This window comes from Poeciliopsis prolifica, unplaced genomic scaffold (assembly GCF_027474105.1).
Source record: "Poeciliopsis prolifica strain line A6 unplaced genomic scaffold, Auburn_PproV2 SCAFFOLD025, whole genome shotgun sequence".
NCBI lineage: Eukaryota > Metazoa > Chordata > Actinopteri > Cyprinodontiformes > Poeciliidae > Poeciliopsis > Poeciliopsis prolifica.
In genome coordinates this window covers 3,302,361-3,318,828 of record NW_026562400.1, presented here as the reverse complement: position 1 = coordinate 3,318,828, position 16,468 = coordinate 3,302,361, and the positions used below count along the sequence as shown (strand labels likewise).

The 16,468-nt window shown below is 39.9% G+C and overlaps 1 protein-coding gene across 1 annotated transcript in view; it reads right to left on the bottom strand.

The window, feature by feature from the left end:
• The window catches only part of LOC129370868 (thrombospondin type-1 domain-containing protein 7A), a 166,398-nt gene extending 150,276 nt beyond the window's left edge, over positions 1-16,122 (bottom strand). Inside the window, exon 1 of the mRNA XM_055047094.1 lies at positions 15,344-16,122. Within this exon, the coding sequence (XP_054903069.1) occupies positions 15,344-15,485 (142 nt within the window). The 5' untranslated portion in view covers positions 15,486-16,122. The remainder of the gene's footprint in view (positions 1-15,343) is intronic.
• Positions 16,123-16,468: the final 346 nt, after the last annotated feature.

The following is a 16,468-nucleotide window of genomic DNA, read 5'->3' as shown; positions in this document are numbered from 1 at the left end:
AGCTTTAAGATTGACAGCAACATAATTTCCAACACTGGAGAAGAAACAGCTGCATTCATAAACTTCACTTAAGTCTTAAAAGACATAAAATCCCGTCACGATGTGTTAAGATCAATCAAATTGATTTGACTCAGAAACAACTTACCAGTGATTATAGAAAGTATTTAGAATGTTGATCTTTTGAGACGTTGATCTGGAGCGAGACGCTGAAGCGAGACGCTGATCCCTTCCTGGTGGCTTTGGTTTTTTTGTGTCGACTCGTTTCAATCTCTGCGTTTTCTAACTGATCAATGATCGGCGTTTGCTATGAACAGACCCGACGTCTCAGGATGAGAAATGTCCCCTCAGCGAGACGTCTGAGCGAACTGCACTGCTGCTCGAATTTACCGTTTGCTGCTGTTCTGAGAAACAAAAACAACAATGTGTTGTTTGTGTTTCCTGTGGCAAATGGAAATCTGGTCACCAGGGGTCATTAGTTTGAGCAATTAGGGAAAAAATAAATGAAATTACAACAATAAAGTCATTAAGTATGGGAATAAAATCAAAATATTACAATAATTAACTCGTGAGCATGTTTTGAGAATAATGTCATAATTTTAGAACAGTAAAGAATAAAGTAAAAAATTACCAGAACATAATCAAAATATTATAAGAACAAAGTTGGACAAGAATAAAGTTTTATTTTTGCAGGGATAAATTATTAATAAAATGAATAATAAAAGAATAAAGTCAACTTGTTTTGAGACAATAAAGATGAAATGTGACAAAAATAAAGTTGTGATAATATAAACTATCTGTTAATTTTTGTACATTTCATCCTGATGTTCAATTTATGATTCAATTAAAGAGCCTGTTGGTTTTTCTTAGATTCTTTTAAACTTCTAGTAAATAATTCTCCATTATTTCTAAAAATTTCTAATAAAAAAATTGTAAAATGTTTAAATTCTATGCATTTTTTAAAAAAAAGTATACATTTATGAAATTTTATAAATAGAATTTAGCAAGATGAATTTAAAAATTTTATTATAAATATTTTCATACATTTTTTCTCATATTTAAACAATATTAGCAATATTTATTTATCAGCAATTAATGAGAATACATCTATATTCACAAAACCCGGCATTTTTAAATACAATGCGATTATGTTGAAGTAAAACAAATGAATTCAGCTAAAAGAGGATAAATGGCTCCAAATCGCGTATAAAAACTAAATAAATAGACTTTCTTTGTATTTTCTGCCTCTAACTTCTGACATGCAGTTGAAGGAAAGACCCAAAGCAGCGCCGCACATTATCCCTTCTCCATTTTTTATTTTCCTCCAGTCGAAGCGAGTCTCGGCTCTCGGGAGGTTTAGTTTTGAGTCATAACAACAAAATGTGCCTGTCAGACTCCTGATGACTTGAGAGACCCAGAGAGGTTCTGCAGCCAGATTGACTGGGAATTATTCTGGTCCGAAACCTCGGGGAGATTTAGAGATAAGGAGCAGCAGGAGCTTATTTTGAACGCAGAAAAGGCTGGAAAAAAAAAACAGCATTTTCTAAAGAAAAGCTCTGAAGAAACTTTCACAGAAATCAGCTTCACATATTAAAACTGTAACAACTGATAAGTAAAACAGACCTGATGCCTGGACTCACAAAAATAATTAATCTCAGACATACACTACAAAAACATAAAATCTTACCAAATGATTTTGGTCTAGTTTCTACTGCAAATATCTTAATTCACTTTATCTTTTCTGCAAGATAAATGAGCTTTTTAAAGCAAATGATTCCTTAAAGTCCTAGTTAGCATGCTAGCTAGGACCCCTACAATCTGCCAGAACCAGAACTTATTATTTGCCTGTTTTTGATTGCATGTTTAAAATCTCCAATGTTTAAAGCAACCTCTTTCTTAAACAAAAACAACCAAACATGCTCACAGCAATATTTATCTTCCTTTACTCGCTGCAACCGGGCAAAAACTTTTGACCTCTGCAAAGTCAGAACAGACAAAAACAGAGAAAAGAAATGTTTGTGCCACTGCTGAAAAAAAGAGAAAGAAAGAAATCACATTTTCTGCAGCAACTGATTTAGGTAATCATTATAAATCTTTAATATTAGGAGGTACTAGCCGTTGTTCTTCAGGTCAAAGGGCAATTTGAATTTAGTAGCTCAAAATTATGGATTTTAAAAGTTTTTAAAATGCAAAATCGTTTTACTTTTCATTAGTGAAGTTTAACCAAAGCATGTTGTATGAATGATGACATGAAAATAGAGAAAAATTTTCCTCTAGATTTCCCTTAATCCAGAGCGGGGGTGTCCAAACCTTCTGGAAAATGGGCCAAATTGTCAAGTCAAAAGGATTCGAGGGACAAAACAAATGTTTTTACCAACTCAACAATAAACTAAGCATGAAGTACTTCAAACAAAAAGATTGGCTGCAGGAAATTATTTTACATCCATATAAAAAATATCAAAATTAACAAAAATAGTTTTTGATAATTTTCTAGGTATTAATTAGAAAAAAGTAGAACACAATTTAATCAACTCTAATGAATAAAGTCAGAATTTAGGTCACGCTTACTTTGAAAATAATTGCAGTATTTAGCCAAATGCAAACAGCAAATCCTTTGCGCTGAAGTCAAAATTTTACTTATTTGTGTTAATTTTGTCCAAATTAAAGAGAGAAGTCTCCACCTACAGGCCACTGCACCGAACCCCATAGAAAACCTCCTGTTATTCATCCAAATATTGATTCCTGAATCTTCCTGAGGTAAAACATTAATACTGTTGTTTCAAGGTGGAATAACAGGAGGTTTTCAATGGGGTTCAGTGCAGTTTTATATCTTTTCCTTATTCTGACCATTTCTAATTTTGTGCAAATAAATACATTTTTACTTGTTTTCAGCAGTTTGTAGAATAAAAGAGCAATGTTCATTTTATTCAAACATATACCTATAAAAGTAAAATCAGAGAAACTGATCATTTGTCTTCATTTTTTCCAGAGCTGTAGATTAAATACATTGAGCTGAAGCCAGGCAGGGGCCACACACAATCAGTCCAGGCGCAACAATTGGCCCCCGAGCCGCACTTTGGACATCCCTGATTTAGAGAGATATGGATGGTGTAAAGCAGAAGCAGTGACAGATCGTTATCGGTTGCTTTCTCAGTGCCAGACTCAGCGGATAAGTTACTCAGGCAGATGACAATGGAGAAATAAATGTTGAGAAATCCTCCTACAATCTGCCATGTGGGTGCAGGAAGCCAGATTTAGGCGGAGGTGCAAAGACTTCTGTTGGACTGTAACAGCTAAAACATGTTAAAAGCTGCCTGGTTGCACATTGTGCTAACTGGAAATGCCAACATTGTCTCTGTGGATTGGAAGTGTGGAGTTGCTGGGATGTGTGTGTGTGTGCGTGCGTGCGTGCGTGCGTGCAAGGAGGAGGGGTAAAGTTTTGGCCACAGACAGAGTGTGTGAAGGGACGCCCACAGCGTACACCCACAGCACTACGGCTAGAGAGGGTAAAAAAAACAAAGCTAATGGATGAACAGATGAACAGCACTTTGAATCAATGCACAGATGAAGAGCTGGATGGTGTTCAAGAGTGTTATGCAACCACTTAGAAGCTGCAGATTGAACCTCATTGTTGGGCTTTTAATATATTTATGGTAATTATCAGTTTCAACTCTTTCTTTTTTGGTCGAGTTGTTCACCATTAAAGGTGATTCTAGATTGCCAAAGCTTTCCATTTTTATATTTTACTGATTTTACAATCGACATGTTGCTTGTTAATGTTTACATCCAGAAATGTTGCGCATGCACACAACACTGCAGGGGTTAGATCAACTTCAATAATAAAATTAAACCTATAGATGTAGGTAATATTCATTTAGTGCAGAAAAAAAAAACATAAATTGTGCGCATTAGTCTGATTTCAAGAAAGTTTGACCACTAACATGTGGCACTGAGGGCTTTCTGCTTCTTAGTTTTTCTTGATCTGTTCTGGTTACTGCAAAAACAGAAATTCAGAAAATCTGTGCTGGTCGTCTACAACCAAACAGATTTCTTCTGCGATCGTGAATCGCATATATTTGGGTACCGTTGCATATTCAAGCATCCAGTTTCCTTCGTGTCAATTTCAATATTTGTCATTGGAGTTTCATCATTTAAATTTTGGCAGGTCAACTGCAATTCGCAAACCAAACCAAGGGACATGAGAGTGTATAATTGAACTGTCAGCTGTCCTTATTTACAGCGTCTAAATGTAAACCAGAGCTACTGTAAATAAGATAAATCCATCACCACCAAGTGCATAAACATCTCTGGTGTTTTCTGGGTATTACCATTTCCTGTCACTCTCTACATCTGTAGAAGATTCCCTACATATAAGCAAAGTTGTGGATCTTATAAAACTTTTAAAGGAAAATATAACTAAACCAACACCAGCAAATCTACCAGGCTAACTTTATGGCTCCTATGTTAAAGTTTGCAATTAAACACTTTTTCAGTTTTTCTCTCCAAGACCAAAAACAAAAGATTAAAACTTTCTAAGTATGGTTCTGCTGAAGTTTCTTTATTTTTGTTTAAGGGGAGTTATTCCTCTCCACTGTCACCAAGTGCTTGTTGAGAATGAAGACCGTAAAGATTTCATTCGATTGCATGGTTTCCTTTGGCAACTTTTACAAATCGATAAGTAATGATTGGACTGAAACAACATGCTGAACGTCAGTGACATAAAGAAATAATTCACAAAATATATCAGCTGGAAAACTAAATATATAAAGAAAACACTGCAAAAAAAGGAACAAAGTACTAAAAATTAATCAGGAAATGTAGATTCTGTTAACCCTGTGTGTCTGTCCAGACTGGGATATTTATATCTGCCTGAGCAGTTCCTGGTTTGGCCTGGAGCCATCTGCCTCCCTCTTTTAATCCGGCAACTTGCCACTAGTCATCAGTCAGCCGCTCCATTTCTCTCTCCTCACCTCTACAATTATATATTTCTACCTTATTGTGTTGATACTGCAATTGAAATTTCAGTGTGGCGCGCTCTCTTTAATGGAACGACTCTAAATGGATATTTGATGCCCTCCAATCCTTTACGGCGTCTCCCTTAGCGTCTGCCCCCATCACCCGTTCCTTCATTTCAAATTTCAGGTTAAAGCGCTGATGTTAGTGGCTTAAATGTGCCTAAGTGCTCTGGCTAGCGCCTGGTTCGTCTCCATGCTTTCTAAAGAGTTTTTAGGTTCTTTCCTGGCACCAAGAGCCAAAACTTCTTCCTGGACAGAAACAAGAACCACACACTGTCTATTTTAATATTTATCCTTTTAACTTTCACTGCATAAATAATAAGTACTGACCATTAAAGTTGACCTCTTTGAGGCACACGAAGCAAAACTATGAATAGACTGGGATACTGAGTAAAGCCAAATACATTGAAACAAACTGCAGTGTCTCAGCAGTTGAATGAAAGAGTCGAGAAAATTTAACCTTTTTTTATGAACATTAACTCTTAAATGTTCAACAGAAAATAAGAAAAACATCTATACAATTATGCTAATACAATAGAGATTTGATCAAACTTTTGAAGCAGGAGTTATTAGGAGCTTTCATCTCCACTTTTCTAGCTTCCTTTAGCTTCTACCTGTGCAACAATAAAGCTAACAAGTCTATAAACAGGATCAATAAGTAGATTTTTTACGACAGTATATTAAGGCCGGTGTATATTCCAAACTTTCAGAATAATTTCATAAATTTTAGAAAATGTTTAGAATAAAACAAGGAAATTTTTGAGCTCTAAAAGTCCTGCAAGAAAAAAAAAAAAATGAAATGTTGCGACTGGTCTCAGAAAAAAAAACAAGAGTTTCAAAAGTTGAATTTTGGACGTTTGATATTCAGAAATCTTCCAAAAGTCAAAAACTTTTGACGTTTGGTATCCAGAAGGTATTATGGATATCTGGATGATTTATTCATTTCCAAGTTCAATAACTGAACTATTACAAAACCTCCAACTATATACATAACACATTTCATATTTCTGTGTCAAACTTAAACAAAATCTGCTACAATAACTTTTGGGCAGAATTTTGGTTCCATACAAGTTAGGATTCTGACTCAACTAGATCAGGTCCGACTAAATCTCACAGTTAATCACACAATCCTGAGTATTATCATAAAGTACATCAGTTTATTACCAACTTTCAAAAAGAATCAAAGTATTGGACAATGCAAGCATCATTTTTCTTGATTGTATTTTCGGTTTTTTAAACATTTCTCCTAATCTCTACCCTTTTATTTTCATCAAAGCACTTTAAATTACCTCGTCTGCGAATTGCGCTATCCAAATAAACCCGTCTTGCCTAATGTAAGGTGCCCTTTTGAAGGAATACATAGAAAAAAATTAACTGAAATCGGGCATGGCAGAGCAAACACCGGACTGTCAGAGTGGGAGATAAAGGAGAGGGGAAGGTGGTGGAGGATAGACGGGAGGATATTTACTTCAATCTCTTCAGCTTTATTAGAATAGCATCTGAGAAGGCAGCAGGGGCTCTTTCAGCTAAATGTCACTGCTTTATTCGATGAAACCGCCATTTCTCTCAGCCCACTGAAGCCGGGTGGTTGAACTCTCGGGGAGTCAAGGGCCTGTTGTGAATGCCACTCCCTGACCTGCGCTTGCTGAGACCCTGGTCTCATTTGCAACGAAACATTAAAAGTAAATTCATTAAAAGAAATGCTCTTTGGATTAATTTTGTGGCACTGGGTAGGCATACTTTATTTCTTTTATGCCTTTTCTCAGAGTGATTTTGCATGGAGTTTTACATGTATGCTGGTCAAGGCAAGTTTATTTTTATAGCACTTTTCATGCCTGTTTAAAGTACTTTACATCATAAAATCATAAACTATACGGTCATCAGTAGCTGACATTACATCTAGAAATAAACCCATTAATGTGATTAATAAACATCAAATATGCTGATCGATGGTCCATTTATTACTAATCCAAGGTGAATCTGGTGGGTTTTTGGTTGAAACATGTTTGTTTTTCATTCAGCTGGTAAGGAATCCTGAGTAGAAATACTTCAGAACAAAATTACTCAAGAAAATGTAAAAAATACTCCTAAAGGCAAATTGACTTTCAAAAAAGCTTCTGAAGAATATTTAATGTATGGTGGTGCTAAACTGTTCAGTGATTTATAAACCAACATCAGTATTTTACAGTTTATTCTCTGAGCTACAGGGAGCCAGTGTAGGGACTTCAGATCTGGGCGATGTGCTCCATGTTCCTGGTTTTAGTCAGAACACCAGCAGCAGCGTTCTGGATCAGTTGCAGCCGGAGGATTCATTTATTCAGACACAATGTGACTAAAGATAAACGCTTGGATGAGTTTCTCTAGATCTCGCCGTGACTTTAATCCTCTAATCCTGGAAAAGTTGTTCAGGTGATAAAAGGCCGACTTTGTAACCGTCTTTATGTGAATGTTCAGAACCAGACTTCGGGCCTTATCTGATAACTGAATCTGTGTGCTTTCCGTTTTGTTCCGGTTCTTCAGGAGAAAGTTAGTCACTCATTGATTCATTCTCAAAGTGATTCCTTAGGAAAACTTGCTGAAAGTGCTTTAATCCCAGCTAAAAAAATCGTTTTATGGCAACGTGTGTCAGAAAGCAACAGTATCTCTCCATCATAAATCTACCACTGATCTGCTTACTTGACTCAAGCTGTGACCGTCTGGAAAAAAAAGAAGCTGTAGCCCAGTTAAAGTGCTGCATCTAAAATTTGTTATGAGCCATGGGAATATATTGTGGAATAAGGCAGTGGGAATCCTCTTATGCGAGTCTAAATAAAGTTTTTTGGATGAAGTGTAATCTCTAATCCTGCCATCCTTCCTATATCAGTAATAGCCAGGTCTTATCGTAAGCACTGCCATTTAGATTAAACAAACTGCGGCATCTCTTTGGCATCTTTCTGTGCACGATGGATGGGCAATTTCAAAAAAAGGGCAGTCGTCTGGCATAGAGGCAAAGCAGAGTAATATCTCCAAAGCCACAAAATAGATCAGTGTGGGTCAAAGCAGACGTATTTTTTTGCTCTGCCCGCTTTTAAATCCAAGTGCGACGTCATGTTCTTGGCCAGCTGTGCTATTTCTGCAGCAGTGACACCGAATGGCAGAGATCTGGCGCTCGAGTCGCACACATTCCTTCTCCTCTGGGAGTGAAAGTAAAAATAGTGCAAACACCAATCACAGACAAAACACGTGCGAAGCTTCAGCTCCAACTCCAGACCAACTTAAAACAGGAAAACAAAAACAAAGCAGGCGTGCCAAATTAGAATAAAACCCACTGGCTGACAATGCCATGGAAATTCCCAAGGAAATTTTCTTAATTTATATGCATGGCCTAAATTTGTTGCCTGTTGCTAAGGGCTTTAACCAGCATCTGGCCAATTACAGTGCAGACTCTTGTTTGCCTTTAGGTGCGAGGTTAATTAGGGTCAGAAAGGGTCACGTTGCAGTGCACTTACTAAAATGAGGCGGGGGAATCTCCAAGGGACATTCTCATTTGGGATGACGCCAGTGACTTTGTGGCTACGCTGCATGTTGGGCGAGCTCAATGAAACGGTCTGGCAGTAGGCAGGTAAGCAGGCATTAGCACACAGCTATTTAAGGAAAAGGATTTCAAAGACAAGGAACCACTAATTCGTGTATACATGCATGCTGCAGTAGGATTGGGACAAACCCGTGTTTGGGAAGATGTTGGCTGAAGCTTGAAAGAGAGTCATAATCCACAGTGAAACGAATCCTGTGCAGACACAGACTTATTAAGCTTCCTTGAACAACATAGGGTGGGTCGTTGCTCCATACAAAACAAGTTTATTACATTTTTCTGCTGAAAGTCATTCTTAGATGATGAGGTTTTAGTCTGGTCAGCTGATCTCCTTTCTCCTGTTTTAGGGTGTCTTGTCCCTTTAAATCAAAATAAGCTGCTGCTGGCCACACCCCCAACTCAAAGTTTACACTCACATGGAAAAATGGCTGCAAGCGTCCATCTTTGAAAGGCAAAAGTGGAGCCTCCTGCACACAACAAGAATGCAGCAAGGGGATTTCTAAATGCTAAGACAAGAATATGTTTCTCTTTTCCAGCAGCCATTGTAAAGAAGAAAAACCAGCTCACCAAACGTCAAGGAGTTTTTAGACCATTTTCAGGTATTATGACCTTAATAATGCAAGAACACATTTAAATACTAAAGAACATATAACACTGGAACTGGAAGATGTTCTAAATATCAAAAATAAACAAAACAACAGAAACAACAAATAAAACAAATTATGAAGTCTCTGTAAACAAATATTCCCTTCAAATAAATGGCTCATTAAGACCAAAACACCAGACTGAAGACTAGTTTCTTTTAGAAAAAGAGAAAAACCATAAATTATGCAAATGGACATTATTTTAATTCATTGTGCGATTAATTGATTGCTTATTGCTAAAGGGCTATATACAATATTCACCTTTTTAAATTTGTAATTTTATCTTATTGGCAAATGTAAAGTTGGGAAAGTTTAGTCTGATTGGTTAACAGACAGTGAGAATAAAAGTTTAGTTTCTTGATGCAAGTATCCAGTTTGAACCGAATTCAAAAGCTCTAGAAAAAAAAAAAAAGTCTCCTTAATTAGTCCAAAGCACCCACCGAAGATCAATACCACATTCAAGCATCCTCTCATCTCAGAGCTTTTCTGTTTAAACTCTGCTTGTTTGCCGTGTTTGTTTACAACAATCAGTTTGGCTCAAGGCACTTTGCCACATAATGACCTTGCCGTGCTGTATTGAACTTGTGAACCCGTCAGACCTGCTCTCCTTCAATTTCCTGGATGGCCTCTTCAGCGAGGCTGCCGTAATAGAAGGTGATTGTGTGAGAGCAGCTATCAACCCTCCACGCCTCTGACATCCTTCACCGCTGGAGCCGCTGCGAAGGGAGGAATGCATTCGGCTAACGATGGCCTGTCAGTCCCGCTCGGCCCGGTCCCGCGCCTTTAAAAGTGACATCAGCCGGCCGCGCTGACACACAGCAGCGAGTTTGTGGTGCAGAAAACAACAGGCGTTGTTACCTACTGGACTTACTCGAAGCGAGGGCGACGGTGCTAACCGTCACACTGCTCTGTCACACCGGAGAAACACAACAGGCCAACAAAACACTGGAATATTGACTGAGACCCACAAATAAACTGGAGAGAAGAAAATACAGAAAAAACAGACACATTTCAGGAAACAAAATTATTATTAAACCTCATAAATCACGGCTGTTTATTTCAGCTTCTCAGCCAGAGCATATTACAGTTTAGTAACTTTGCTATTCTGGAAGTTATTCTGCTCCTCAAGTTTAAAAAAATTAATCAAATTCAAAAATGTTGTTTATTAATTAAGATTCTTTAAAGAGTTATTTGCAGATGATGACGGCTGTTGGCAGGAAAGGTCTCCCGTAGCAGTCTGTACTGCACTAAATCTGACGAAGCCTCTGACTGAAGATGCTCTGTTTTCCCAAGACAGTCAAGATTTTATTGATCCTGTGAGGGATCCTTATTTGATTGATCATCTCCAGAGGTTCCACAGTCGTCCCAAGAGCAGAACCAGAACAGAACCAGTCCTCCGTATCAGGCTGTTGGGCCTTTTTAAGTCCCTGGTTCTGATGCAGAAAAGATAACGCTCTCAATTGGTTATAGGCCAAAAACAACATTAATATCGAATTTCGGCTCAAATTTTGGTATCGGCACATTCCTAAACACAAATTATGAATGCGCCTGAAATTGTGTCAGGATTTACAGTTTACCAAACTTTTAGACATTCATCCATTCACATAAGAAAAAAAAAATCATTTGTAAGACCATTTGTACGAGCAGGTGACTCAACAGGCCAAAAATTAGCAAGGCACGTGCTGAAAAGTGACGTAATGGATGAAGACGAGAGGCGGGATTGGACTACCTCCTCCTGAGGCTGGAGGTGACTCGTGCATAATCTGGAAAACCGATAATCCCAATACCAAGAAAGATTACGCACCTGCTTTCCAGAAGGGTGAGTAACGACAAAGAGCCAGCAGATCATTAGGCGGGTTGACCTGGCAGGTGAAAAGTCACCTGCTGATGATGAGGCCAGCCGGTTTTATGAAGGTGAAGTTATTGTTTTAAGCCTCAGTTTCACCCGGGAGGGGAAATAACCAAACTCGGAGGTTCAACACAACACGTTTGCTCTAATACACCAGAGACAAGCGCTATAATTGCTTTGCCAGGTTTGAGCCGTCAGGAATTCCCATCTGCCTTGAGACAAACTAATCGCACCAACAGCAGAGTCTAATAAAGCATCAACATCACAAATGACAGATGATCCGGCTGTATGTGGATTTACTGGGAAATCTCAAACTAGAACTGAGAAGGTAATACATTTCACTAATTAGGCTTATTTATAGGTTAATTACACCGTTTTGTTAATTGTTGGTTACAGGAAAACTTGGACTTTCTTAAAATTAGAATATTGCACTCGGATACAGAAATGCCAGCCTAGTGAAAGTTTGTTGAGATACTATATAGTATATCTACTCCATAGTACTTCTGCATGAATTACTGCGTCAGTGCAGCATGGCATGGAGGCAATTAACCTGTGTTAGTTTTGTGTTGTTAAAGGGGAAGTATTACATATAGCTCTGGAAAAAATTAAGAGGCTACTTAAAATTATCAGTTTCTCAGATTTTACTGAGAAAAAAGTAAAATCTAAGAACATACAGGTATATTCTTGAGTAAAGTGAACGTTGTTCTTTTAGTCCATGAACTGCTGACAACATGTCTCTCAAATTCCAAGCAAAAATTTTGTATTTTTTTGCAGAAAATGAGAAATGGTCAAAATAAAAAAGTTTGAGTGCTCAAACAAGTTAATGTTCATTTAGAAACAACAATACTAATGTTTCAACTCAGAAAGAGTTGAGGAATCAATATTTGGTGGAATAACCAGCAGGAGGTTTTCTGTGCCACAGCTGTACTTTTCAGGCACATTGCGCCAATTTTTATTATAGCACAATCAAGTAGCTATGTTACCTTTTGTTATAAAAATGCTGTGTAAATCAAACATGACTTATAAGAAACTCGACTCCTTGAAATTGGGCCTCTGTCTCCTTAAGAAACCCCTTCGTTTTCCGACACAATGCCTTCAGGAAGTTATGACCACATCACTCCTCTTAACCCTTTAGCAATGTTTAATTTTAGCAGCGTTTTACTGAGAAGTAGCTCATATAATGAGCTTGGCTGATGCGCAGTTGGTGCTAATTGGTGCTGGCTAGTCTGAAGGAGCGGAGTGTGGACGTGATACTCTGAAAGAAGGCGTGTGGTGTGATCAGATGCTTTGCACTTTGCCATGAGACTCAAGGATTTCTCAAAACAGGTACGAAAGAATCAGGGCAACATCCCAGGTGTGTTTTTATAACATGAAGTAAAGCTTAAAACAATAATTTTTAATAAGTCTGACCTCTAAGGAAGTCCAGCTGCCTTAGTTTACCTCCATTGGCTTTGGTGTCCAATCTTCTCTCGAAAATGCTCTATAGGTTTTCAACTGGAATTTGATCTGGCGTGTTTTAGCCAAACATAGAGACACCATGACCATTTAATCCGTTATCGGTGCTTTTGGGATTGTGGGCTCACCATAGAAGCTCAGAAGCAACAGAAAGCAGTTAGTGCTCTACAACATCCTCAAAGATGACTGACTTGTACTAAATTTATACACGTCACACTGGACCTCCTCACACCAATCCGATCCTGTGCCGCTCCACTGTCGCTTCAAATTCTGATCTTGAATTCCAACTAAAATACAAATTTAACCATCTGTAAAGGAAAAGTTCAGATAGGCAACATTTTCTCCTCAACACAAACATCCAACACTTTCTCTGACCCAACTCCAGAAATGAGGACTGTGACAGTTGCAGCCAATTTCCTGGATGTGTGTGTGTGTGTGTGTGTGTGTGTGTGTGTGTGTGTGTGTGTGTGTGTGTGTGTGGCGGCTCTTGAACCTGCAGCTCCAGTCTCCACATTGTGAAAGGCTGCGATCAGAACTGTTGCTTGAGCACTTTCTGTCCCCAATCATGCTTAATTTCTCCACTAAATTTTCCAACAATATGCTGGCTGAGAAATATCATTTTAAAGAGCCAGCTTCATTAGCGATGGAGCTGTGCAGCTTACCCTTCCTCTGGAGAGTGTCAGTGACCGTGAAAGGAAAAACTGTCAAGTCTGCAGTCTTCTGCAACACTGTGTAGGCCACAACATTTCCCTATTAAATATTCTAAGTTACACAGGAAGTGAATGAATGTGCAGTGAATCTAAATTTCATATTTTGACCTGAACTTACTGAAATAAGTGAACTTTCCAGTTTTTGAGATCTAACTTGGTGGAATACAGCAGTACTTATTAGACACATTGACATCCTGGTGTGCCAGTGTAAGCACAGCTAACAGAAAAGGTTTCTTTCAAATTTCATCATATTCCCCTGTTTCGTTAGCTAGGGAATATGACACTGGAAGAGAAACAGCAATATGCAATTAGATGCAGAGGAGGAGGTGCAGAGACAGAGCCCGACTGTCAGGAAGTGACACGAGGAAAAATGGTGCGAGAATCTGAATGCGAGAAACTCCCAGCAAGGCCCCCGGAAGAACTGCGGTGCGCCATTAACATCATCATCATCATCATTACTTTCATCATCGTTACTTCCAGCCTCGTGTTTTTCTTTTTTTTTTTTATTCCTCCTGAAAATAGAAATCCCTTGCGAGCCTCTTGTCTCCATCGGCCTCATTTGAATAGCAAAAAGGCGGCACTGACCTGTCTCACCTTCCAAAACAGATGCATCATATTTTCACAGAAAGCAATAAAAGCAGAAGCAGGGCCCAATTCCCCACAGTGTTCAAGACAGAGGGTAGCATTTCAGCTAAACTCATCAATATGCAAAACATCAGAGCATATCTTGCCACGAGAATTTCCTCCACTGCACCCTCTAAAGATGTGCATAAACATCACATTTTTTCCTCCTTCCTCTTAAACAAGCCTCCTTTGGCATAGAGGAAGTATGCAAATGCTGCACAAACATAATCACATTTTGATGAAAAGCAATGGGATCCTAAGCAGCAAATTGCCCTGTGTGATTTTAATACTCTGCAGGCAATTGTCAAACCAAGAGAGGCAGAGAGAAAAACTCCGGGGCTGGAATCGATGCGCTACCTTTTATTTGCAAAGAGGTGAACAAAGTCCCAACACTGGATTACATTTCAAAGCACAGAGCCTAGAGCTTTCCAGTGTGGGAGCACAGAAAGGTGGTGTAGCGTGGGAGAGAGGCATAATCATTATGACCTAACGGCAGGGTGGATGTGGGTTAAGGTATCCTCTCTCTCCCACTTTCTCTGCCTGCAGTGCTCACTCTTCCTTCCTCTTTTTCCAACTTAGTTCCCTGGGCTGTCGTTCCTGGGTTGTTAAATCCCTGCTCCTTTAATCTCCTTACTCAGCTACATCCTCTTTAAGGATGCACAACCGTCGAGGAGAGACGTGGGATATGTCATCTGGGGACTGTTGCTTAGCAAGGCAGGGCAGGACATGCAGGCTTTGAGTTGGGCTAACATTGAGAAAACCTACCATATGTGGAGAAAAGTTGAAACACAAGCAACCGTCGGTTTCAGGGTCATTAATGTTTAATTTAGGTATTTAAAAATGCAGTTAAAACACTAATGATGTAAATATTTAGTGCATCCAGTTCTCTAGACAAGTGAAAGTAGCACCAGTGATTCATGTCTTCGCTGTAAAACCAACAAGCATGTGCAGAGAAAGTCAGCAGTGCAATCAAAAGCCATCCAGGTTCTCCACCACACAGCATTGTGGGATGAAGTAGCCATCAGTCATCTCCAAGCCGTAGCTCACAGCACCAACATTCTAATAATGGTGCATCACCTGAAACTCTGGGAGATGAGTGTAATCCACTCAAAAATGGATCACAGCTTGCCCTGCGTGCCACATGCTATTCTGCACGAGGAGACGGCTCTAATGTAGATTTCTGGGTCATCTTTCATCTGCGTGCGTTCCTTGAAGTTCAGCTGCATGGAGTCTGATAACTCCCATAGCAGATTTATGTGGCATCCAGAAGCTTTGTCTATCATTGTGGCTACGTTGAGCAGGAAAACAATTCCTAAAACCCTTGTTTTTGTTTCCTGACACATATTTTCTGCAAATAATGAGCAGGGAGTGTGGGATTTCACATATCTGCACACAACAATTCATCACACCCTCTCATGAACAGCCGATATGTAAATACAGAGCTTAAATTCAACGTGTAATTAGTGGTTTAGCGGTACCTGTTTCCCAGAAGTAGACAGACTTCCCATCGTCTGTCTGCGAGTGAGCCTTCCAGAAACCACAGAGCAGCAATGTCACCAAAAGGTACCAGCTCCCCCCTGTCCTTTTCCCGGGGGTCCCTCCTGCGCCCCGCCACCCCATGGTCCACCACAGGAGAAAAGTAAATCCACTCAGCCCGAAAGGTCAGCAAGCAGCAATAATACAGAACAACCCAAACACGCGAGTCCAGGAGGCGACAGAGAAGTGCAGCGGGCTTCGGTTTGAAGGAGAGGGTGTGATGAGGAGTGTGGGCGTGTACAACGGGAGAAATTATTGCAAAGGGTGTGAACGGCGGTCCTGCAGAAGTTGAGCTCCAGAACTTGTGATCTCGTGAAGGACAGAGGTGGTAGTTTCCTTCGTTAACTTGGCGGGACGTTCCCAGAGAGAAGGGGTCAGTTGTGGGGAGCGAGCCGCAGACGGATGGTGCAGCCGTCCTCCTCCATCGTACCCCGCTGACGCTGGTGCTGCCTCTGTCCTCTGGCTGCGGAGCAGTGACAGCGGATGAGTGTCTGCAGTGTTGTTCGCCTCCCTCCCTTCCCGCTTACTCTCTCTCTTCCTCTCCCAATCGCTCACTTATTCCCCGTGCCACCCTGCATTTCCGATTCCAGATTTCTTTCCCTGTCTTTATTCTCCTCCCATCATCTCGTTTCATCTCTTTTCATTTCCACATTGTTTTTCTACTCTGCATTTCAAACATGCTCACTTCTCACTTTTTTTTCCCCTCTTGCTCTCTCTCCACTGCATGCAGGATGGATACTCCCACTCTTCTGCTAACACTCGTCTTCCCACGTGCGGAGTGTGGAGTGGGTGACTGGAGACCAGCAGGGCTTGCGCTGGTCGGAGGAGCTCCTGCAGAGCAATGCTCCAGGGATCAGAGAGGCAACGAGACAAGATGGGCTTAATGCAGAGCGGGGGAATGTGCATGTGGGTGGGGGTGTGTGGAAACGGGGTAAAGCAAGGAGGAGCGAGACAGGAAAGCAGCGAGGGAGAGTAAGATGGAGTGGGGGTTATTGTGCTTGTGAGAGAAGAGGGTGTGAAAAGAGAAATGATGGGGGAAAGAAATGTAATAAGGACTCAATCATGTG